Source organism: Sinocyclocheilus grahami, unplaced genomic scaffold (genome assembly GCF_001515645.1).
Source record: "Sinocyclocheilus grahami isolate Dianchi unplaced genomic scaffold, SAMN03320097.WGS_v1.1 scaffold576.1, whole genome shotgun sequence".
NCBI lineage: Eukaryota > Metazoa > Chordata > Actinopteri > Cypriniformes > Cyprinidae > Sinocyclocheilus > Sinocyclocheilus grahami.
The window spans coordinates 1110810-1136746 of NW_015505755.1; the positions used below are offsets into that span (position 1 = coordinate 1110810).

At 38.5% G+C, this 25937-nt stretch overlaps 1 protein-coding gene across 1 annotated transcript in view; it reads right to left on the reverse strand.

Annotated features, from left to right (window-relative positions):
- The window catches only part of LOC107556694 (ras-associated and pleckstrin homology domains-containing protein 1-like), an 86019-nt gene that overhangs the window by 20987 nt on the left and 39095 nt on the right, over positions 1 to 25937 (reverse strand). Inside the window, exons 2-6 of the mRNA XM_016239863.1 lie at positions 9029 to 9153; positions 8175 to 8277; positions 6681 to 7264; positions 3120 to 3206; positions 2628 to 2702 (exon numbers count right to left, since the gene is read on the reverse strand). Coding sequence (XP_016095349.1) covers positions 2628 to 2702; positions 3120 to 3206; positions 6681 to 7264; positions 8175 to 8277; positions 9029 to 9148 — 969 coding nt within the window. The 5' untranslated portion in view covers positions 9149 to 9153. The remainder of the gene's footprint in view (positions 1 to 2627; positions 2703 to 3119; positions 3207 to 6680; positions 7265 to 8174; positions 8278 to 9028; positions 9154 to 25937) is intronic.

The following is a 25937-nucleotide window of genomic DNA, read 5'->3' on the forward strand; positions in this document are numbered from 1 at the left end:
AGCCAATCAGTGAGGTTCGTTTCTTTGACTTCCTTTGCACTAGCCAATAAAGCTGAGGCCAAATGTAGATGACATTGTTCTCTGATCCTTTTTCTGTGGTTGTGGAAAAACACCCTCCCTTTTTGGGGGTACCGTGGGGATGAATAATATCTAGGCCTTGTATTTATTGTTTTTCACATTTTAAAAAGGGGGGTTTTATAAGGATGAGGGTTTTAAGTGACACTGTGTTTAAGTCAACTTTGAATAGTATTATGTCATTTTTTTATAACAGGATGAGCAGGTTATGGGCTGATTAAGAAATACAAAGTCAGAGGCAGACAAATAAAGATTTCAATATGCAAAGTATATGCAATGAAAAGCATATAATGAAGAGGAAGGAAGGAAAAAAGTGTGGTATACGTGATATGAAAGGACAGTTTCTCTCTTTCGAATTACTATGGCAGATGCATATTTATAATGCAGAGACAGAGAGAGAATGGAGAGCTCTGCAAAAAGCCGAGGCAGAGGCTTCGATAAAAAGCATTAACTTCCCTTTTAAGTCTTTTTTTCTTTTCTCGGGTTCTCTCTCGCTCTGTTTAAGGCAGAGAGTCTGTGTTTCAGCAGTCTGGAGTGAGTCCATCCAGAGTGAACAGGAACGCAAACACTGTTGTGATGAAATCATGAGGAAATCAGAGTGTGATTTCAAGAACATCTCCGCCTCGGTTTGTGTAAATAGATAATGACTTGGTCTAAGGTCATGACCAATATATTAAACTTAGCAGACTCTGCTTCATTTAAAGAAAAAAATAATAATTCCTAAACAACTAAAAAAAAGACAAACTCATTATTTAATGACACTTTGAAAACATAGGACTGAAAAATCTAATTTAAACCGTAATAAAAGAAATCTTTAGGTTTCTGAAAATTTAAACAAAGAAACAATGGTGTAAAATTAAGAAATATTCTGCACTATTTTTAGGTCACTAGAAATTCTCGAAAAATTCTTAAATCACGTTGGAATAACATAGGTCACATCTTGCATGTACATCAAGTGCCTGTTCAAGTGGATGCTCTCATTAAAGCAAATGGGGGATGCAGCAAAAACTTCTGAATTTAATTCAAAATAGCGATTTCTGTAAAAACTTCATATACATGTAAAACTTTCATTCAAAAACGCACTATACTATAACAACAACCAGAGATAATGTTGTAATGCAGCACAATGAACTTGAGAAAATAATAAACCGTATTAATTTGGCCGTAGCAGCTTCAAGGTTTAACAAAAGCTCACACAACCTTGAAAAATCAAAGTGGCGTCAGATTTGGATTCTTATTATTTAGCTCCACGTGAGAAAAGCACTCTTACCCACAATGCTCTGCACCTGCAAAGCGCCTTTGCTGGTATGACAACATGGGAATTACAGTCACATGCATAATAATAGCTGTTCTCAGGAATAAATTAAAAGCAAGAAGTTATTCAATATAGAGCCTTTGTTTGAAGCTAATTAATGCTTATTGGAAAACAAATGCATGGCTGTCTATGCTGCATGGCTAACAGCATTATTGAAGGGATAGTTCACACAAAAATGAAAATTCCGTCATTGATTACTTCCTCTCTATTCGTTCCAAACCTGTATGATTTTCTTCATTGTCTGTGAGAAAATTTTATGAGAATTTATTTATTAATTTTTACTATACAATGGAAATCATATACAACATTAAAAAAAAATCTTCTTTGTGCTCTGCAGAAAAAAAAGTCTTACAGATTTGGAACAAAAAAAGCTGAGTAAATAATAAAAAATATATTTTTGGCTAAACTATCCCTTTAAAATAATACTGTTTAACACACAAAAAGTCAAACTGTCTGAGACACCACTTTCACACAAAAAAACCATAAGAATAGGTAAATTGGTTTCAGTTTTATATAGTTCTTGAACTGAAATGGTCCTAAAATGAAATTATATAAGTGACGAACAGCCATTTCTTCAGGGACCCAGCGATAACTTTGATAACTCACCAAAGCATCAAACACAAACACAAAATGCAGACAAAAACCCAGAACCTCTTAACAAATCTGTTTTATATACTAAACACATTTCTTAACCGAGGTCCAAAAGGATATTCGTAACTTTAATACTTTACATATCTAAGCCTACACATACATATAAATATATATATACACGGTATATATATATATACACGATAACACCTTTCTAACCTTCAATCTGTGAATGCTAATAACTGACCATTATGAACTAGAAAATCTGACTTGAATGATTTTTTAAAGAATTTTAATTTACTAAATTAAATTAAATGTTAAAAACTTTACAAAATAAAAGACATAATACACAACCCAAGCCTTCTCTTCAGAGAGAGGTGCTATAGGTTGAAAGCATTAAGGAGGACAAAACATTATAGACACTTTTGACTGAATGATCTGATTTTTTCTTGAAATGGCTGCACACATATGAAGATGGCAGCAAAGAGAAAACAGGAGATATAGCACTTTAAAAAAGTAAGGCAGTGTGGGTGGAGCAAAGTGTCAAGTCTGGCAAGAAGACTGAGGTTAAAAGGCTTTCAGTGAAGAACCAAAATAAATCCAAAAACATGCAGAGAAAGGAAAAGAAGCAAGCGAAAGGAGGTGTCACCTTGGTCAGCAGGTGAGAGGGTTTTCCTGCAATGTTTTTCAGAATCAGAGAGGTCTCCCTGTCCAGATACGAGTGCTTTAGGGTGCAGGGAAAAGACAAACAGAGATTAATCAGTGCAATGATTACAGTGATGTCAAAAATGATAGAAATACATACTTGATTGTGGTAAAGCACAGAAAGTGTGGAAGCATTGCCTGAGCACTGATTATTCAAAATCAGAAAGAGGTGGCATATAAAAGTGTGGATGGAAAACAAATATATAAAAGAACTGTTTCGTATATAAAATATTGTGATCACAGATCTCTTTTAAAAGCCTTTTTGAAAAAAAAAAGAGCTGAGAATAAACCTCTCCTGATGTACTACAAGTGTCCTTTCGTAACCAAAATGATGACGTTATGAAACCTTGAATTAGCACAGCTATGCTAAGAGCCAGTATTTTGAGAATGAACATACTGTGTACACATATCCCCTGTCGCGCACAAACACACTTACAGTACTTTGATCCACCTCCCCCTCCTGTGAGGTGAAGTCAAGATGCCGTCTGGTAGCTTTACCATTGGCCCTTCGCAGTGAGACATGCTGGGAAAAGGGGTGGGGGAGGCAGTGACATCACATCACAGAAAAGGTGCAAACATAAACATATTAATCATGCAGCAGACAATGCAAAACAAGGCATGCACAAGCAAGGGTCAATATATGCCGCCACTCTTGTTGTAAAAACTTGTTCTGGTTTAATAGAATATAATATGTCACCGATACTATCGATAAGTACAGAAAGGAATCTTGACTCAATTTACACTATTACATGTACAGTGGAACTCTTTTTTTCACCCGTAATTGTCTTACCCTCATGTCTTTCCAAACCCATGCGACTTAAACTAATCTTCAAAACACAAATGGTATTATTAATATTCTCTAATCATTTTGGTTCATCCATTCAATGCCCATGCAACCAAAATTTTAAATCTTCAAAAATAAGTCAAATATAAAGACATTGTAAAGTAATCCATACAAATAGAGTGGTTTAACCCAGGTCTTCTGAAGAGCCACGATCGCTTTATATGATTTTATTTAGCCTTTTATTGACATACAAACATTGATCAGCGCATATACACAGAGCATATCAAATATGGTAAACAGAAGCTTAAACGTACTTGCTTGATGCATGAGAACAAACCTCACTAAATGAGAGACCAAAATGATTAAGAATGTTAAAAACATCTTCACTCGTGTTCTGAAGATGAACAAAAGTTAATGGGCTTGTACTAGCTGTTAAGTCCTCAAAATGGTCATTTTAGCAGTGGGCCTATAGTTCTAGGTGGATAAAATACTAGTTAGGCATTAACAGTGCAAGTCCTGTGGGTGTGAGTTTGCTTCATGTAAACAATACTTTGCAGATAGCTACGTCATGTCCCTTCTATGGTATCCTTGCACAAAAAGTTACTGGCTTTATGAGGAGTTTGACTTTACATCATATTTTCATCATATTAGTCTTGCATATTTGGCACAAATGATGCAAGTCTTTGGCTACATTTTAGAAGCAGTCTATATTTTACATTTACTCTTGCTGCAATGCCTTGCCAGTCAAAAAAAAATCCATTTTCAGATCTTTACTGTAAACATGCTTTTTGTTTGTTTTTACAAATTATTTTCTGATATTGCCCATAGAATTGAACTTTTATTGACCATGACACGCTTTCAAACTTTATAGGCCAATGGATCCCTGCTCCAATATAAATAAAGGTCAGTATCATTTTCAAATAACTTTCATTAAAACATCATATAATGCTTTGACAATCCCTATCGGTTTTATACTGTGTATCGTCCCTGCAGTACATTCATGGAGCCCCTGGGTTCACAGAGCAGTGGCTGAAAACCCTTGTTTCATATTAATATAGATGACATTATAGAAGCCATGTCATCTGTTGCTCCTATAGAACTTTTTTTAGTGTAAGCATACAGTACAACAACAAAGATGTTACCAAAACCAACACATCATGCATGTAAATAAGTTAGAATAGCATAGCCATATAGCATAACAGGTGTTATTGTCACACTGTACTGTTTAAAGTGACCAGCACAGTGTCTGTGTCTCATGCAAGATTACGACAGCAAGATTTGTGCACACATTCTCTCTCACACACAGACATGAAATCCTATCACGTTGTTCCATCTGTGAAACAGCGCTTGTTTACATCTGAAACCACAGTATGTATTTTTTAGCTGAGTGAAGTGCTCGGGTCTGTACATCCTGGTGCGGATGAGCAACGCTGTGGTTAGAAGAGTGGCGAAATATCATCTCTGGTTTATTGTTCTGACAACAGTACTGAAGAACTATTAAAGCTCAGCGTGTGTGCTTGTGAGAAATTAGTTGTAAGTAAGTGTGTGTGAAAAGTATGTGGCCAGCCAAGAGATGACTAAGCTTTAATGATTCAATGGTGTATTCAGCGAAACCTCGATCATCACATTTCCCAAAACCACAATACAGACTTTGCCCTTAACAAAAGAACAAAACTGCTATGAATAGAACTCTGTGTGTGTCTGGGTCAGAGGGAATGTTGACTGTCCAAGTAAAGAGACCCTCTTTGTTCTAAATTGTTTAGTGAATGACAGGATAAACTTTCTATAATGTCAATGAGTCTTTTTTTTGGTAGTAATTAGACTGACTGTAAGACATTTATTCAAAATAGAATTATGACTAAGACATTAATTAGTCTTAGTCATAATTCTACTTTGAATAAATGTCTTTAAGTTCCTGTCTGAAGTTGCATAGATGGGAAAATATTTTTACAATTAGAATTTTCTTCTCTTTAACACCCACATATACACACACAAACATCCATGTTAAGCAACTCTTAAATAATGAACCTGGCCAACTGATATGATGAAGCACTGAAGTCAGCATGAAATCAAAAGTTGACCCTATTTACTGTCATGCATTCTCATGGACTTTTTTTTAGTGATTCATCTGACATATCACATAATAAAAGGGGAGACATTTTTACTCTTAATTATTAACTTGTTTGAGACAATTAATTTGACTAATTTATTAATTTTACATATTAATAAGCTGTTATGTTAAAGCAATTATAAGAAAAAATAGTAACAAAAATATCAAAATAAAATTGAATTCAGAAATTAAAAAACAAGTATGTTCACTATAGAAACGATGCATTCAAGTAACTGTTTGTATAAACGGCATACTTAATGTATTTTTGAATTAAAGTTGCATTGAGTAGTTCTTTAGCTAGCTTAAGCATCTCTGTTGTACCAATAACACAATGGTGAAAGATGCTGCAATGTTCATCTATCAGCGTGGATCAGCATTATCATCTCTGAGTTCTGTCAATGGAGACGGTAGCTAATGAGTGTGAAGTGAAACATCACCGGTCACGTCATGTCAACATAGAAATACATCAGGGTGACCAGCACAAATTAAAACACTTTTTTTTTTATAGAAAACTACTATGAATACAGTAAGTCTTCTTTTCATGCAAGTGAACCCCATTCAGATGACTCTTCAACATTGTTTCTTAATGGGTAAAACTTTTTAAATGAGCATGAAAGTACCAATGCATCTTTAACAGATTTTTAAAAAATTTAAGAAAAGATTAAAAGAAAATGTAAAATGGGTTGTGAATTACAATTCATGTTGACTTTATACTTGGAATACATAACCTGATGTTGTGAGATTTGGCTTCAATCTATGTGCTAAAGAAAGCAGCGATTGTGATTGAGACCATTATCCCTGTGTTGACTGAAAATTCCTCTTTACTCTTTTTCTTTAGTGGATATTTATTTTCTGGCGTTGTGCTTTAGATTTGAGCCCCTCACATCTGCTTTCAGTTTTCTCTCTGCTATGTCTCACTCTGCTGAAACTCTCAGAGTAGCATGGTCTCTCATGCCTAATAAACCTCTGGTCCTCTATGGACATGCTGTCATGTTACCGTCCAGTTCTTCTTAGAGTCAGAAATCTAAGCACTAGCTATGCAATAATTCAAAAGGAAAAAAAGAGTGAAAAAAGATTTAATATCATGTTTGTGTGTGTGTTACCTCTGTGCTAGTCTGGCTTTGGTTCTGATTTTGTGACTGAACCTCATTCTCCTGCCCTCGAATGTCCAGTGAGTCCATGCTGGATGCCGAGGCAGAATTGATGCTTGACCTGGACGAATGACCGATCGAGCGCACTTCCTGGTCACTGACCGTACCAACCGATCCTGTGCGGCGATGATGTGTGTTAGAAGGCGGGTGAGACAAAGTTGCAGATGAATATGAGGAGGAGGATGAGGAGGAAGATTCAGAAGTCTGCCTCGCTGCCTCGTCCATGCTCAGGGATGCCTTTTCTAGCTGAGCGGTAATGTCTTCCAGGGAGATGTTGGAGGCCAGGGGCCGTGACTGGCTGCTGCCACCGCATACGGTGGAAGCAGGAGAAGCTCTGGTGCTGCTGCTGGTGCTTCCTCCACTGCTGCCCCCTCCGGTGTGTTTGGTGCTGGCCGAGCGGCCTGTGGGTCTTGGTCTAGATTTGCCATCTGAGGTCTTGCTCAAGGGTTTGCCGATAGTGCTGAGCTCTTGTTCTATTGAACACAGGTCAGCCATGAGGGCGTCCAGGTCCACTGTCTCACCTTGGTTAATGGCTTCTACATAGATAGACAGAGGACAATTTTAATTCATTTAATTCAAGCATGCTACCATTTAAAAGTTTGTATTAATTAATACTTTAATTCTGCATTAAATTGATTAAAAGTGATAGTAAATACATTCATAATGTTACAAAAGATTTCTATTTTAAATAAATGCTGTTCTCTTAAACGTGTACATGTACATATCTGTGTGTGTGTAGTTATTATCTGTAAGGTATATGTACGGATACATATATATGTGAGATAAACTGTTCTATTTTTCTATGTATGTGTATATATATATATATATATATATATATATATATATATATATAGTTTATTTTAATTTTTTGCTCGAAATAAACTAAACTAAACTTAAAAAAAAGAATCCTGGAAAATATATAATAGTTTCCACAAAAATATGAAGTAACACAACTGTTTTCAACATTGATAATAATAAGAAATATTTCTTGAGCAGAAAAGCAGCATATTAGAATGATTTCTGAAGGATCATGTGACATTGAAGACTGGAGAATTGGCTGCTGAAAATTCAGCTTTGCATCACAGGAATAAATTACATTTAAAATATACTTCAATAGAAAACAGTTATTTTAAATTGTAATCATATTTCACATTATTACTGTTTTTACTGTATTTTTGGTCAAATAAATGCAGCCTTGGTGAGCAAAAAAGACTTATTTCAAAAACATAAAACAACCCCAAACATTTGAACCGTAGTGTTTGTGCATGGTAAACTATAATTACCACCATTCTGCTGTTATGCTGGTGGTCTAATGATAATCTATGAAAACTGCAGCATGCCGCAGCACCACCATATCAGATGCATGCAAAGGCGTTTTGAGTGGGAATTTGAGTGCTAATGTATGCTGAGTAATCAGAGGTGGTGTGTTTCTGGGTGTAGTCTAACCGTTGATGTTGTACATAGAGAAACGGTAGGAGAAGTTGGCAAGGTTTGTTTCCTGTCTGAGAGGAGCTTTCTGCATTTTCTCAGGATGCCCATCATCCAAACTCTACATTAGAGAGAGAGACAGGGGAACGTGAGATCAGGTGAGACAAGACAGACAGATCATGAATATAATCATCAATACAATACATCAATACAAGAATCTGAATTAAGTCTGTGAATTAAAAACTGTAATCGAATACTAAATTTTGGCAGAAAATAATTTTCATGGTATGGCTATGTTATAACCGTTAAACAGCTGATATAAAAATTACTATATTAAAATACTATTTTGACAAAAAAAAAAAAAAAACATTAAAAAGTATAATCAAGATTTTAAATTCTATACACGAGTATAGGCATCACAACATGATAATGTACAATATGATCGATATACAAAATGTATTATATTTATATAGTTACTCAATTATTACTGTTTTTACACGTTAATTGTTTTATCTTATATTAAATCACTTTAAGTCATCTTTAGGCCCCTTTGGAAGTCTGCTGAGGTCCCCTATTGGACCCCGGTCCCCTGATTGAGAACCACTGTATTAAACGACGGCAAAGACAATCTAAATGTAAAAATAGAGGAAACGAGCATGTACAATTAAATGTACAATGCTGACCTACACTGATAAAAAAATAAAACATTTCCAATGTTGACCAACATATTCTAAACAGAATTAATTACAAAAATCAAATGAATTTGCACATATCAAAATTTCCTGAGAAAAGCCCCCAAAGTGAAGATGCATCATATTCAAAATATAATACGTCACAATATCACACTGAGCGACTGAGTGTGAGAGTGTCACCTCTGTGAGCTTGTCCAGTTCTCCCAACCAGGCGCCAAACATCTTGTCCAGATCCTGGTCCTCCTTATCGCTGTCTTCTTCAGCAGCATGGTCCAACTCATCATCTGATACCTGCTCCATATCTGCTGTAACACACACACACACACACACACACACACACACACCACCTCAGTACATGATACAGTCAACTAGCATGCCATGTCCACATCAACAGACTGCCTGATGTCTAAACATACAGAACATCACAGATATTACAGCCTGCTGACAAAGAACCAACATTTCAAGAACAACTTGTTGGGTTTGATGCGTCTTGTCAACACAATTAGGTGTTGATTCATTTGAAGGATGACGCACATCACAGGTTGTCATGATGATTGATTTAGTTTCCACTTATGTAGGTAACCCAGTATATGATATTAAAGGGGTCATATGATGCTGCTAAAAAGAACATTATTTTGTAGAGTTGTGATATGACACTTTCCAATCTGCATTTGACACTGCAATCCCATAGGATAACATCTGTCAGTCTGGCATATTTGAGAAAAACAAAACCCTTTTTTCCATTATCTTAAAGTATGCTCTGTCAGACACCTCCAGTGTTCATCTCTGTGTAAAGTAAGTCATTATTTCAAGGTTAAAAACCCTGTACTTTGAACTGTAATGCATTTCTAACAGTTCATTAAAACAAACTTTCATCTGTAGTTACGGTGCTGTAATGTGGGGTTTGGGTTTTGGGTTTTGTTTCATGTTCTCATGTCTTTTATTTTGTAATTGGTTCACCCAGTTAGTGTCATGCTTCCCTTGCCCTCTTGTCTTCATGCTATTGGTTCCTCTGTTCATTGTGTCATGTTCTGGTTGGTAGTCTTAATCATGTGTCTTGTTCCCCATTGGTTTGTTCATGTCATGTGACCCTCTTGTCTGCTATAAGTAGCCATCATGTTCCCATTGTGCCTGGTCGTGTATTGATGTTGTAACCCGCTGTCGGTGAGTCTAGTCTGTTCATGCCTCGTCTGTTCATGCCTAGTTAAGTCAAGTCAAGTCTGTTCATGTCAAGTCAAGTCACAGATTATTGTTTGGATGTTTGGATCACCTTTGTAAATAAAACTGCACATGGGTTCTTACTACGCTCGCCTTCAGTGGATGATTCGTTACAGGTGCTTAGACCTTGAGAAAAATGACCATGAGAATGGTTCTCCAGATGTTCTTGAGATTAGCTTAGCTTCATAAATATCGTTCCAACCCTATCATGGCAAAGTAGCTGTACTACCTAACACGCAAACCAAAAACAAACAGTGTCACTGTAAGAGACTCTTCAGAATCAGAATCTAAACTGAATGCTTTAACCATTATGAGATGGTTTCAGACCCTTCTGGGTGAGCTGCATTTCCCAGGGTTTGCATATGCAAGTCCAGTGACTAGATACCATCAGAGGCAGTTAAGTTCAATTCAGTAGCTCGAGTCTTGCAAATATATCAGATCAGCAGGAAACTAATGACGCCTTCAGCAGGGTATATACAGGAATCATGGAGTTAAATTTAAGACCTTTTTTAAGACTCTTTCCATACATTTTAAGACCTCATCGCCACTCCAAGTTTTAACCGGTTACATCGGCGACACTTTAACTTACATTTACTATATATTGATTGTAAGATAGCGCAACTAAACAGACTTACTTTGTGATAACTCCTTATCAATACAACATAAATCAGAAGTGGGGAACGAAGCACAAGAGAATTAATTAAGTGACTAACCAATGCATCCCAAGAAACAAGAATTAGACCAATAAACAAAACAACTGACAAAACTTGTTGAGGAGGGCAAATAAAGCTCTCAGAGCTAACAATGAGTTCACACAGTATATTCAAAAGATGTATTTGTCACATCAACTCAAACCATAGCTGTTTTGTGGAACACTTCTCATGACAAACACCTGACTGATCAGACAGTTTACCTGTGATTACGGAGTGCTTGACTTGATGCAGACTTGACAGAGTGTCAGTACTGCACCTGAACGTGTCTGAATGATCACGGAAGGTAAAATAATGATCAAAACTATTACATCACTTTAATTGTGCATCCCAAGCCCATGCCAGTAAAAAAAAAAAACAGCCCAAAGTAGCGCAATTACCATGTCCCAAATATAAAAATGAAATTTCCATCCTAAAATACATATTTGCACAATTATCATAAACACAGTTCAAATGCTTCCTACTAGTGTGGCCCAAAACATTTAGCACAGTTTTATTACAGGTAGAGTGCAAAATGTTTGAGTACAAGCATTTCAACCCAACCAAATGTAATTTATGCAATATTTCAAACCTTTAACCCACTGGGGAAAATCAACCCATGGCAAGAGTTTAAAAGCAGCCAAATTTCGTGGGAAAAAAACAACAACAACCCTGCATCCAACACGAGCTGCAGAAGTCAGATTTGACTAATCACGGGTCAAAAGTAAGGAGAGATAATGGACAAGATGTTGGAGGATTTGCTCCTCAACAGATCCCGAGCTCATTGACAAATATCTTTTATCGTAGGATGTGCTCCCTTTACACCAGGGGTTCTCAAAGTCTACATTCAAAGGTCCAAATCTGAATTTTCATCAGTGTCAAAGGTCCGTACCGGAACAATTGGTTATTACAAAACTTGTAATAAACATACATAACATGCATAACAAATAAACATGAAAACGACATCAAAGCTTTTCTGAAGACGGTTGGTTCTTTTCAATTACGCATTCATATAAAAATACCCATGCTGCATTTAAATTTTTCAATCGTTTAATTTATTCAACGAAGTAGAATCCTTTTGGAAAATCTATTTGTGGTGGTCAGTTTTGATTTTGTGACAGGCCGCCACAAATAACTCGATGTATCGATGTATGGGGACACTGCTATAAGTCAAATGGCCATAATCTAAGTGATGATAAAAATAAATAAATAAAAAAATTACTCAATTACTCATTGAGATGTCGTCCGATTATGTCAAACATCATACGCTCACTGGATGTCATGACAACAAATGTCATGAAGAAAAAGTTTCAATATCTCTCCTTCGCTTTCATTTCGGACCATCTCCAAAAAGACATTCAAAAAACTATATGATTTACAAGTTTAACATGCGTTTATCAAAGTAGGAAATATGAAATTGGGGCGGGTCCGGACTGAATTCCCTCCGGGTCCGGATTCTGACCGGAGTCCGGACTTAGAGAAGCACTGCTTTACACAGTGCCCGCGTGATCGCAAAATCAAAAGTGAAAGTGAACTACGACTGAGAGCGCTCATTCAAAGGGGATTTAAATACCCCACATATTGAAAGCGGCGCCCTGATGCGCGAAAATTATATACAATATTAGAATGTTTGCGGGAGTGGACACAAAAATCACGAGAGCAGATGGGAGCGTACGGTAATGGTCAGAAATTCAGCGTGAGTGGGATCAACAAGCCCCGCGCTATCCCGCAGCGGCGCAGTCAGTCAGTGAGCGCTGTAACATATGAAGTCAAATCTTGCGGGACTCCATAAATAAAATACACAGAACCCCACTATTCGATAAATATACATAATGAAAAGATGATACAAAATGTAATACCTTGGAAAATGGCATTTAAGACTTTTTAATACTTTTTAAGGGCCTTAATTTTCTCTAAATTGATTTATCAACTTTTAATACTTTTTAAGATCCCGCGGACACCCTGTTTAGTCACTCTACTGCAAACGGCCATGGTTCTGCATAATTAGTCAAGCACAAAAACCCACTGGGGAAAATCAACCCATGGCAAGAGTTTAAAAGCAGCCAAATTTCGTGGGAAAAAAACAACAACAACAACCCTGCATCCAACACGAGCTGCAGAAGTCAGATTTGACTAATCACGGGTCAAAAGTAAGGAGAGATAATGGACAAGATGTTGGAGGATTTGCTCCTCAACAGATCCCGAGCTCATTGACAAATATCTTTTATCGTAGGATGTGCTCCCTTTACACCAGGGGTTCTCAAAGTCTACATTCAAAGGTCCAAATCTGAATTTTCATCAGTGTCAAAGGTCCGTACCGGAACAATTGGTTATTACAAAACTTGTAATAAACCTACATAACATGCATAACAAATAAACATGAAAACGACATCAAAGCTTTTCTGAAGACGGTTGGTTCTTTTCAATTACGCATTCATATAAAAATACCCATGCTGCATTTAAATTTTTCAATCGTTTAATTTATTCAACGAAGTAGAATCCTTTTGGAAAATCTATTTGTGGTGGTCAGTTTTGATTTTGTGACAGGCCGCCACAAATAACTCGATGTATGGGAAACACTGGACACTGCTATAAGTAAAATGGCCATGATCTAAGTGATGATAAAAATAAATAAATAAAAAAATTACTCATATTAGCGTTGAGATGTCGTCCGATTATGTCAAACATCATACGTTCACTGGATGTCATGACAACAAATGTCATGAAGAAAAAGTTTCAATATCTCTCCTTCGCTTTCATTTCGGACCATCTCCAAAAAGACATTCAAAAAACTATATGATTTACAAGTTTAACATGCGTTTATCAAAGTAGGAAATATGAAATTGGGGCGGGTCCGGACTGAATTCCCTCCGGGTCCGGATTCTGACCGGAGTCCGGACTTAGAGAAGCACTGCTTTACACAGTGCCCGCGTGATCGCAAAATCAAAAGTGAAAGTGAACTACGACTGAGAGCGCTCATTCAAAGGGGATTTAAATACCCCACATATTGAAAGCGGCGCCCTGATGCGCGAAAATTATATACAATATTAGAATGTTTGCGGGAGTGGACACAAAAATCACGAGAGCAGATGGGAGCGTACGGTAATGGTCAGAAATTCAGCGTGAGTGGGATCAACAAGCCCCGCGCTATCCCGCAGCGGCGCAGTCAGTCAGTGAGCGCTGTAACATATGAAGTTAAATCTTGCGGGACTCCATAAATAAAATACACAGGACCCCACTATTCAATAAATATACATAATGAAAAGATGATACAAAATGTAATACCTTGGAAAATGGCATTTAAGACTTTTTAATACTTTTTAAGGGCCTTAATTTTCTCTAAATTGATTTATCAACTTTTAATACTTTTTAAGATCCCGCGGACACCCTGTTTAGTCACTCTACTGCAAACGGCCATGGTTCTGCATAATTAGTCAAGCACAAAGAGCATAAATAAAAACAGAAAGAGGGAAAGAGAGGGGACAATGTGGGGCAAAAGGAGATTTTGCTAAATTATGGAACAGCAGAGAATGAAAAAAAGGTGGGGATAGAGAACGAGAGCAGAGGGAAATTAGAGAGGCGTGTTATCTTGGCACCCTGTTGCTTAACAGCTGCTGATTTAGACTAAGCTCTAACTCTCTCTCACACATGAAATGGTGATGGTATAAAATGTAGACAATAAATTCATCCTTCATATGCCACTACACACAATCTAAAAAAGTGTGCTTCCTTCTATGAAATTCAATGCCTTTTATATTTTGTGATTTTTTAAAGAGATTTATATAAAATAAAGTATATATGAAGAGTTCAGATGCAAAAGCCTCTAAGTGCCATCTGAAATTTTCATCTAAAATGAAGATTTTTAGCAGGCTCCTACATTTATGTTCAGTTATTTCACTTTAATTGTATAGAAAAGTACCTATACATTGCCATTAAAGTAAAATTACTGAACCTAAACAGAGGAGCCTGCAAAAAATCCTCATTTTAGATGAAAATTTCAGACGGCACTTAGAGGCTTTTGCATCTGAACTCTTCATATGTATGTGCTAATGAACTGAATTGTGCCATTTGAAGCTTAATAATATATGAATTAACAAGTATCTGGTGGAATGTTGTGAATGTGACAGGGTGGAACATTTCAAAGCAAACTGGCTACTACTCTCCTCATCATCAATGTTATGGCCTGCTGTCAGCAGTAAACAAAAAATAAATAAATAAATAAATAAAACCCCTGCAGTAATCAAGCCTCACGAACACAGAAAGGGATTCTATTTTACTTGAAAATAAATGGGTTAGGGTCTGAATTCTGCAAGGATACACAGACACACACACACACACACACACAATCTAACGTCTCGGTTACGTATGGTAACCCTCGTTCCCTGAAGGAGGGAACGGAGACGTCACGTCGGATGACCGACGAAATTGGGATCTCGCTTAGAGGGACCAATCTACTTCGAGTGTAAACTAAATGAGCCAATGCACATTGGCATGCGATTATTGCATCCAGCTGCTGCTGATCACAGCGTGAGTATAAGTAGGCAGCAGATGCAGCGTATATTCAGGTTTTCGCTGAGGAGCCGACCCGGCCGCTCAGCGGTGGTACAGGAGCTGTGGCGACGGGACGTGACGTCTCTGTTCCCTCCTTCGGGGAACGAGGGTTACCATACGTAACCGAGACGTTCCCTTTCAGTCGGTCACTCTCGACGTCACGTCGGATGACCGACGAAATTGGGATCCTACCAAAGGGCCACAGCTACTGCCCCTTCCAGTGTCCTGTGGAAGCCACCTGCGCCCCTACTTTTTGGCGTAGGCCAGGGCTTCTTCACAAGAGGACCAGCTACTGCTGCAATGGCACTACCCAATGAGTAAGACTGGGTCGTGACCACCCTCGTGCAAGTCTCTCAGTGCCTTGGCCTGGTGCACTTGCAATCATGCCGTAGCGTGTGAGGCAGCTTCTCCACAGGTCGTATAGGCATGACTGGCCAGTCGAGTACCTACAGACCAGGGAGGGAAGGCACGGTTCTCCCTGCCGGTTGGAGGCGGTATTAGGACACAACTGCATCGCAACCGACCGCTCCACCGGGGGGGACCGTTGTAACCCCCTAGCTGCCTCACCATCGAGGGTGGCGAGGGAGGAGGATCCAGCAAATCAGTTTCCGGCAGTAAAAAGGTGCCATCCACGACCTGATGAGCTCCTCATGCACCTCCGGGAAGAAAGGCACTGCGGCGGGGCGCTGGGAACCAGCGCGGACCACCCCAAGAACCAATCGTGCAACCTTGAGGGCTCGGGACACGGTGAAAGTCTTCACTCGAGCCCTACCCCTACGGCGGCCCGGGAAAGCATAGCCATTATTTCTGGATCCGATCCAGGCATTGCTACGGTCCCGGAGGAGAGCAGCGCAGCCGAATCTTCCTCTCCAGAAAGCTCTGGCTCACCCTCTGATGCTGCAATCGACATCCGATCGTCGGGGGGAGCCTCGGAAGAAACAGGTGGTACCCCCCGGGAGGGTCCAGCCTGCTCTTTTTGAGAGCTCCGCTGGTTTCGAAGTGCCGGCGGGCTTGGGCATCCCCGGAGGGGAATTCCTCACCGTGACCGTAAGACCAGTCCGCCCACCGCTAGAAAAAGGACGCCCCCGGCTGCCACCAGAGGGAACCCCAGATCTAGGCGGTGACATGGGCACTCCGCCCCCTTGCAGGTAACAACACAATCATTTGCAACACAACCAGGGGGTAGTGCAGCCTGATGTGTGCAACCCACTCGACACGGGAAACCACCACCGCTGAAGCGCCGTCCGCCAACACGAAGAGCTCTCCAAGAGCGTGCTGAACTCGTTCAGTCTTCTTCTCTCCGTAGAGTAGTCAGGAGCAGAACGATGTGATCGCTCGGCTCCAAGCGAAAAGCTGAATATGTGCTGCATCTGCTGCCTACTTATACTCACGCTGTGATCAGCAGCAGCTGGATGCAATAATCGCATGCCAATGTGCATTGGCTCGTTTAGTTTACACTCGAAGTAGATTGGTCCCTCTAAGCGAGATCCCAATTTCGTCGGTCATCCGACGTGACGTCGAGAGTGACCGACTGAAAGGGAACAAATGTTCAGAATTCATAATTATGAAAAATATATTTTAAGCATTCAAAACAAAGTAGATTGTTCTGCTTATAGCATTTCAGAAAGTCATATTGTGGACAAAAATGGTAAGAATTATTGAAAATGATAGAGAAAAAGATAAGGAGGTACAGAGGGAAAGACAGAAAATGTCCAGGATGTACAGAATTCTTAATTTCTCCCGCGAGCTGTTCTGTCAAGGCTCTCCCACCACCCTCCAGCAGCTGTTCTCTGACTGACACACACACACACACATTCTCCTTCTATGAGGCTGAATATGACATCATGAATGGCCAAGGAGGGGGACGGGAAAAGGAAGAGGGGAGAACAAGCTAACACCCTTTTCCATGTGCACAGTCTCACTCTTTCAAACACAAACAAAGCAGAACAACAAGAAACATTACTGCTGCCTCGCTTAACTCCCTGACCTGACCGAACTCTGTAAAGCTATCTTTGTGAGGACATTCATTGACACAATGCAATCTCTAGCTCCTTACCCTAAACCTACCCATCAGAACTAAGTGCCTCACCCAAACCCTTACCCTAAACCTACCCTTTACCAAATTGTAACCTGACCCCTAAAACCAAGTCTTGACCCTCAAACAGGCCTTTAAAAGGGTCTCAGAACGTGAGGACCGGCCAAAATGTCCTCACTTTACAAGATTGTCCTCACTCCGATGGTCTAAAATTCAAACTGGCCCTCACAAAGATAGCTGTACAAGTGCACATTATTCATCCCTACTCAAACACATGACATATGGCAAAACACACACAACACATGGATCTGAGTGCTATTCAAATCTAATAAATCAGTTTCCTGCAGATGTCATCCTTACCCTAAACCTACCCATCAGAACTAAGTGCCTCACCCAAACCCTTACCCTAAACCTACCCTTTACCAAATTGTAACCTGACCCCTAAAACCAAGTCTTGACCCTCAAACAGGCCTTTAAAAGGGTCTCAGAACGTGAGGACCGGCCAAAATGTCCTCACTTTACAAGATTGTCCTCACTCCGATGGTCTAAAATTCAAACTGGCCCTCACAAAGATAGCTGTACAAGTGCACATTATTCATCCCTACTCAAACACATGACATATGGCAAAACACACACAACACATGGATCTGAGTGCTATTCAAATCTAATAAATCAGTTTCCTGCAGATGTCAACTTCTGAATTAATCTAACACTTCAGCATAAAAAGTGGTCTTTCCAGTGGTTTTGAACACACATTGATATTACAGCAGAGTGGACTAATATTTATTTATTCCAAATTAAACACGCACACGCACACGCACACACACACAACTAAACAAGATAGAATAAACTTCAAGAAAGCTATTTTTTTCATTGGATAAGATGCTGTCAGATATGACCACATACATTTACGATCCACAGTCATATGTTTTGACTTTGGATCAGTGTGATGCCACACTGAGTTGATCAGATAAATAATAGCAGAAAGAAGAGTGCACTGACACTCTGAAAACCATTGCTTTTCCAGCTTTTTACTGACACGCTTCATTTTCATAACCAGTAGTAACAGCCATATTAACACAACACTCCTGTAAATGCTTTACGAACACACCAGGCATTCTGTGACCAAAAAACTACCTATGACCTTTGACCATGTCATATTGAGACATTTAAAGAATATGTTACTGAACTGCCATACAAATGTCTGATTGTAATCTGCATGGGCAGAAATGAACGGATGTTTCACTAAAAGAGGTTAAAATTTGGGTGGGTAGAGCAGCGGGTGTTTTTAGCTCTGCTTTCTATTCTTCAGACTCAGCTCATGTTGTGTGTTACACAAGGTGAAGAAATGGCTCTGTGAGGAAGTGAGGAGAAAAGGCACATGAATTTGAGACATGAAAAACCATGTATGACAAGTGTTGAAACTACTCATCCCTACTAGCTCTCACCATCATACATAATTTACTGCACAAATATGAATACAACAAAAAAATAACATAATTGGATGATAATGGATAGGATACCATATATCTTGCATCCAAATCTTTGTTTAAAAGAAAATAAATGAAAAATTATAACAAAACAACACAACACAACACAACACAAAACAAAATGCTGGGCTGTCAAAATAGAAATATTATTGTTGAGGCCTGGTAACTGTGGTAAGTAATTAGAAACTAATTATTAACTTCAGCAGAGTGACAAATGAAGCATCTGGAGCTGAAGACACTTTCAAATCCATCATCATTCAGTGTAAAGCACAGCTGAATGCAGCACACCCCCAGACAGAAATAGCATCATATGACATGTGCTGAGCAATTGTGAAGCTCCGAAAATATCCTCAATTAAAACATTAGATGATTGCATGTGCATGTGTGTGATGGCAGACAGTCTCTGAGGGATGATGGCATATGACAGCATTCCTGTACAGTGCAGTGGGACACAGATTAGCTCTAAGGAAGAGAGAGAGAGAACAAAATGAAGCATCTTAAGAGCAGAGTGAAATAGAGGACAGTGAGAGGGGAGAATGCAACCTGAGGGACAGATCTCCTTTTATTTAGCACACAGACACTCACAATGTACAGTTAAAAACCAGTGAAAATCACCAGAATGTGAAACATTCATAAGGCATAAGAATGTTTACTCTCACAAGCTGATTCACCACTTTTTTGCCTGTCCACTGTTTTCCTTTACCTCACTCACACAAACACACACACTGCTGGTGTAGCCTAATCTATCATCAAATCCTGAGCTGATGGGGTTGCTGAATCAGAGAATGAAATAAGCCCTAAAAACACTCTGTGAAGGCATGACTCCATGCATTTCTTTGATATATTTGAGGTATCCAGTATATTTGAATCACATGGCAGGTACTGATGTGAGTTAATGGCTGTTGAAAATTTACAGTATATGAATTTATTGATGCCGGTCTCCTCCATTTTCATCTTTAAATCCAAGTAAAATAATTTAATTTACAGGTTAATTTAGACAGTTATTCACATTTAAACATTGATCAATGCACATCAAATATGGTAAATGGAAGCTCAGACGTGATTGAAAACATTAATATTCATTAGGTTTAATCCTATTTATCAGTACTTAACATTCCTTGTTTATCTGAAATATAAATAAGATGCTAAAATTATCTATACAGTGATACTGTCATTCACCATAATGGATGACACTGTGGTGTAACAGAATTGACATTACACTGAATGATAAAAACCTTAACCTGAATGACAAATCTTATCAATAAACTCACTTTGCTGCAGGAACACACAGTCTTTTGAAGATGTCACAACCAGTCAAATGATAAGGTTTTTAAAATTTAATTTCAGAATGGCTTCTTGGTTCCACTGAATTACCTCTTTTAACAAACTGCATATTCGGGACAAAAGTCCCCAGGCTATTTCATAACTCAAAACAATAAGACATAGTCCTAATAGAACACAGCCAACACTTACTTGAAAAGCAAGAAAACAAATGTAGGTTACTTTTTAACTTGGTATTTTATATGTTTATTTAAAGATGTAATGGTAAAATCAAAGTCTGGACCATTACACTGAATGACAATTTTACGGTTTATAAAATTTCCGCAATAACTTTACACCACCACACTGGTTCCTTCTCCTTATATTTCTGTTACTCTGCAGTCTATCTTTCTTATCTTTTTCTCTGAAACCCAGAGAGCTGCTGGACACTCTATTAATTTCACATTTTCACTTGCAGAATTGTCTCTTTCTCATTGCTCCTTTCATCTCCCCAGTTTTCCATTATGTCTCCGTATTAAAGGGGTCATATGATGCTTTTTTAAAGATCATTATTTTGTGTATTTGGTGTAACAGAATATGTTGACATGCTTTAATGTTCAAAAAACACATTATTTTTCAAATACTGTACATTATTGTAGTATCAAACAATTTTCTGCAAACTGAAAACAGAGGGACAACTGGATAGGGTATTTCTAAATATATCTGTAGTGCAGGCACACAGTCACTTTGTATTGAAATGAAAGTGAACACTGAGTCACTTGAACAACTGATCAAAACATCCTTGAGCCAAATGTTGGCTACCACGAACCGCCAACTCAGAGAATACACTGTTATTCTGAGGATGGTTCCTCATACAGTGATAACTATGAACACAGGAGGAAGGTGTGATCATATTTCAGCATCCAGGAATGAGTCAAACTAGGCCTGGGTGGTAAAACGGTATCAATATTTATCGATGGTACACCTTCTTCGATAACGATAGAAAAATTTTTCGATATAGCGCACGATATAGGCACGTGCTATGAGTGATGCAGACAGCACATACAAACACGAACACGAGTGCTGTGCCTGCCTGTCGAATTTAAAATAAACATTTGCATTTGAATGCAAAAATAGTATCGTATGTTAGGTGTGCGTCAGGGAGCATCATCAGTGGTGCGCGCGATGCGGTGATGATGATGTAAGTGACGTTGTTGCATTTTAATGTTTTGTTGGTCTAGCCCACGAGACGCACAGCTGCTGCGTTTTTCATTCAAAATATTAGAGAAATATAGTAGCTCAATGCCTAAAAGATCTTGATTAGGTTAAAACCGAAACCAAGCCATTCACACAGAAAGTATATTCAACGCATTCTTTAGACGGACAAATACTACTGCTGCACTTGCGTCTCACACACGAGATGTATAGAAAGCCATGCAAAGTTAAAACAGTTTAAACGTTTAGAAAACACGTGAATTTGTGGAGGTTTATTCCTTTTCACTGCGTCTCATATGTTTTTAAAGGCAATCTGTGTGATGGGCGATTCGACTCTTTATATTAAGCAACGCATAAATACATGATGCTGTTTTTTTTCATAATTGTTTATGCAATTTATGAAATTATATTTGATTTATACGAGTTAATTTAGGCTTAATGCACGTTTTTTTATAGACAGTTATTTCCTTGCGTTGACAATTTAATGCGCTGCATTATTTTGCTCATTGCGCCCTACTGTGGCATCGGGAAACAAGCCAAAAGTTTCTAAGTCAACATTAGGAGAAGAATAACAACAAATATTTTACTCTCTTTGAGAAGCTTCAGAAGACACAAGCAGACAAATGCCCTATTCGGATTTTAATCCCGTCCGAATCTGCCATGTCTGTGTTTTTCTCACACAACCTCTGTAATAATTCCAGAGCAAATTATCTACTGTTTTTCAGCAAACTCAGTGATCCTCTGAGAAAACGAATCCCGTCCGAATGCAAATGTGATTGCTGGCGATATTTTTTTCACCATGCGTTTCCTTGAGAATTAGATGCTCTTACCGTGCACATGTTTGATATATTTGCTTCCCGGCAAAGAAAAAAACAAACAAAAAAACAATAATAAAATCAAGAGCCAGATCACGTAAACGGTTAAGACTGGCTATTGTAATATCAGCGTCAGGTAAGATTACTCACGTTCATTTCTTCACTCAATTACATGATGTTTTAATTACATACAGTGAGGAAAAAAAGTATTTAGTCAGCCACCAATTGTGCAAGTTCTCCCACTTAAAAAGATGAGAGAGGCCTGTAATTTTCATCATAGGTATACCTCAACTATGAGAGACAAAATGAGAAAAAAAATCCAGAAAATCACATTGTAGGATTTTTAAAGAATTTATTTGCAAATTATGGTGGAAAATAAGTATTTGGTCAATAACAAAATTTCATCTCAATACTTTGTTATAATATACCCTTTGTTGGCAATGACAGACGTCAAACGTTTTCTGTAAGTCTTCACAAGGTTGTCACACACTGTTGCTGGTATTTTGGCCCATTCCTCCATCCAGATCTCCTCTAGAGCAGTAATGTTTTGAGGCTGTCGCTGGGCAACACGGATTTTCAACACCCTCCAAAGATTTTCTATGGGGTTGAGATCTGGAGACTGGCTAGGCCACTCCAGGACCTTGAAATGCTTCTTACGAAGCCACTCCTTCGTTGCCCGGGCAGTGTGTTTGGGATCATTGTCATGCTGAAAGACCCAGCCACATTTCATCTTCAATGCCCCTGCTGATGGAAGGAGGTTTTCACTCAAAATCTCACAATACATGGCCCCATTCATTCTTTCGTTTACACAGATCAGTCGTCCTGGTCCCTTTGCAGAAAAACAGCCCCAAAGCATGATGTTTCCACCCCCATGCTTCACAGTAGGTATGGTGTTCTTTGGATGCAACTCAGCATTCTTTCTCCTCAAGTTGAGTTTTTACCAAAAAGTTATATTTTGGTTTCATCTGACCATATGACATTCTCCCAATCCTCTTCTGGATCATCCAAATGCTCTCTAGCAAACTTCAGACGGGCCTGGACATGTACTGGCTTAAGCAGGGGGACACATCTGGCACTGCAGGATTTGAGTCCCTGGCAGCGCAGTGTGTTACTGATGGTAGCCTTTGTTACTTTGGTCCCAGCTCTCTGCAGGTCATTCACTAGGTCCCCCCGTGTGGTTCTGGGATTTTTGCTCACAGTTCTTGTGATAATTTTGACCCCACGGGGTGAGATCTTGCATGGAGCCCCAGATCGAGGGAGATTATCAGTGGTCTTGTATGTCTTCCATTTTCTAATAATTGCTCCCACAGTTGATTTCTTCACACCAAGCTGCTAACCTATTGCAGATTCAGTCTTCCCAGCCTGGTGCAGGCCTACAATTTTGTGTCTGGTGTCCTTTGACAGCTCTTTGGTCTTGGCCATGGTGGAGTTTGGAGTGTGACTGTTTGAGGTTGTGGACAGATGACTTTTATACTGATAACGAGTTCAAACAGATGCCATTAATACAGGTAACCAGTGGAGGACAGAGGAGCCTCTTAAAGAAGAAGTTACAGGTCTGTGAGAGCCAGAAATCTTGCTTGTTTGTAGGTGACCAAATACTTATTTTACAGAGGAATTTACCAATTAATTCTTTAAAAATCCTACAATGTGATTTTCTAGACTTTTTTTCTCATTTTGTCTCTCATAGCTGAGGTATACCTATGATGAAAATTACAGGCCTCTCATCTTTTTAAGTGGGAGAACTTGCACAATTGGTGGCTGACTAAATACTTTTTTCCCCCACTGTAGACTCCCATGCTTAATCAGGTTAATAATATTTTCTATGGCTTAGCCCTACTCCTGACATAACCATCACAGAAAACTGTGCAGGACACTATATTTAAACAGAAACACGATTTGACTGATTTATAAGACTTTAACTAGTGAGGACATGTAAAAGTCATAATATTTCACTATTTAAGTGAGGACATTTGGCCCTCACAAGTATAGCTAAACAAGTACACACACAACCTAAATATTATCAATGATGACACTGAGAACATAACTAAAATGCAGTTTTAATGATGCACAATGATGATCGTATAACAAATTCATAAATTATAGTGAACAGATAAATACGTCTCAGAATTCAGAAATCAAATCATCCTAATTGAGGCAGATGATTCGTTTAACTTAATGTTTTGTTCTCCCCTCACTCAGTGTCACAGGTGTCTCTCTGTCCACAACTGTATCAGAAGTAGAGCTTGAGAGTTCAACATGCTGTTGATTTATTTGCTCAGTTTGACTTCTGGTTTGCTCTTGGACCTGTGCATTTGAGTTCAATTGACCAGCAGTCTGCTTGTACATTTCTAACTTTCTGATTTTGCGACACCTTCTTCGATAACGATAGAAAAAATGTTCGATATAGCGCACGATATAGGCACGTGCTATGAGTGATGCAGACAGCACATACAAACACGAACACGAGTGCTGTGCCTGCCTGTCGAATTTAAAATAAACATTTGCATTTGAATGCAAAAATAGTATCGTATGTTAGGTGTGCGTCAGGGAGCATCATCAGTGGTGCGCGCGATGCGGTGATGATGATGTAAGTGACGTTGTTGCATTTTAATGTTTTGTTGGTCTAGCCCACGAGACGCACAGCTGCTGCGTTTTTCATTCAAAATATTAGAGAAATATAGTAGCTCAATGCCTAAAAGATCTTGATTAGGTTAAAACCGAAACCAAGCCATTCACACAGAAAGTATATTCAACGCATTCTTTAGACGGACAAATACTACTGCTGCACTTGCGTCTCACACACGAGATGTATAGAAAGCCATGCAAAGTTAAAACAGTTTAAACGTTTAGAAAACACGTGAATTTGTGGAGGTTTATTCCTTTTCACTGCGTCTCATATGTTTTTAAAGGCAATCTGTGTGATGGGCGATTCGACTCTTTATATTAAGCAACGCATAAATACATGATGCTGTTTTTTTTCATAATTGTTTATGCAATTTATGAAATTATATTTGATTTATACGAGTTAATTTAGGCTTAATGCACGTTTTTTTATAGACAGTTATTTCCTTGCGTTGACAATTTAATGCGCTGCATTATTTTGCTCATTGCGCCCTACTGTGGCATCGGGAAACAAGCCAAAAGTTTCTAAGTCAACATTAGGAGAAGAATAACAACAAATATTTTACTCTCTTTGAGAAGCTTCAGAAGACACAAGCAGACAAATGCCCTATTCGGATTTTAATCCCGTCCGAATCTGCCACGTCTGTGTTTTTCTCACACAACCTCTGTAATAATTCCAGAGCAAATTATCTACTGTTTTTCAGCAAACTCAGTGATCCTCTGAGAAAACGAATCCCGTCCGAATGCAAATGTGATTGCTGGCGATATTTTTTTCACCATGCGTTTCCTTGAGAATTAGATGCTCTTACCGTGCACATGTTTGATATATTTGCTTCCCGGCAAAGAAAAAAAAAAAAAAAAACAATAATAAAATCAAGAGCCAGATCACGTAAACGGTTAAGACTGGCTATTATAATATCAGCGTCAGGTAAAATTACTCACGTTCATTTCTGACCTCAATTACATAATGTTTTAATTACATATGTACCTTTATGAAAATTAAACATGTGTTTACTACAAATAAATAAAAAAATAAAATAGTTAAACTAAAGTAACCACACATTAACCTGGTTTTGCTATACTAGCCTCTTTAGTTTCTCCATGGTATTTGTAGTAAAACTGTGATTATACTAACGAATCCCGTCCGAATGCAAATGTGATTGCTGGCGATATTTTTTTCACCATGCGTTTCCT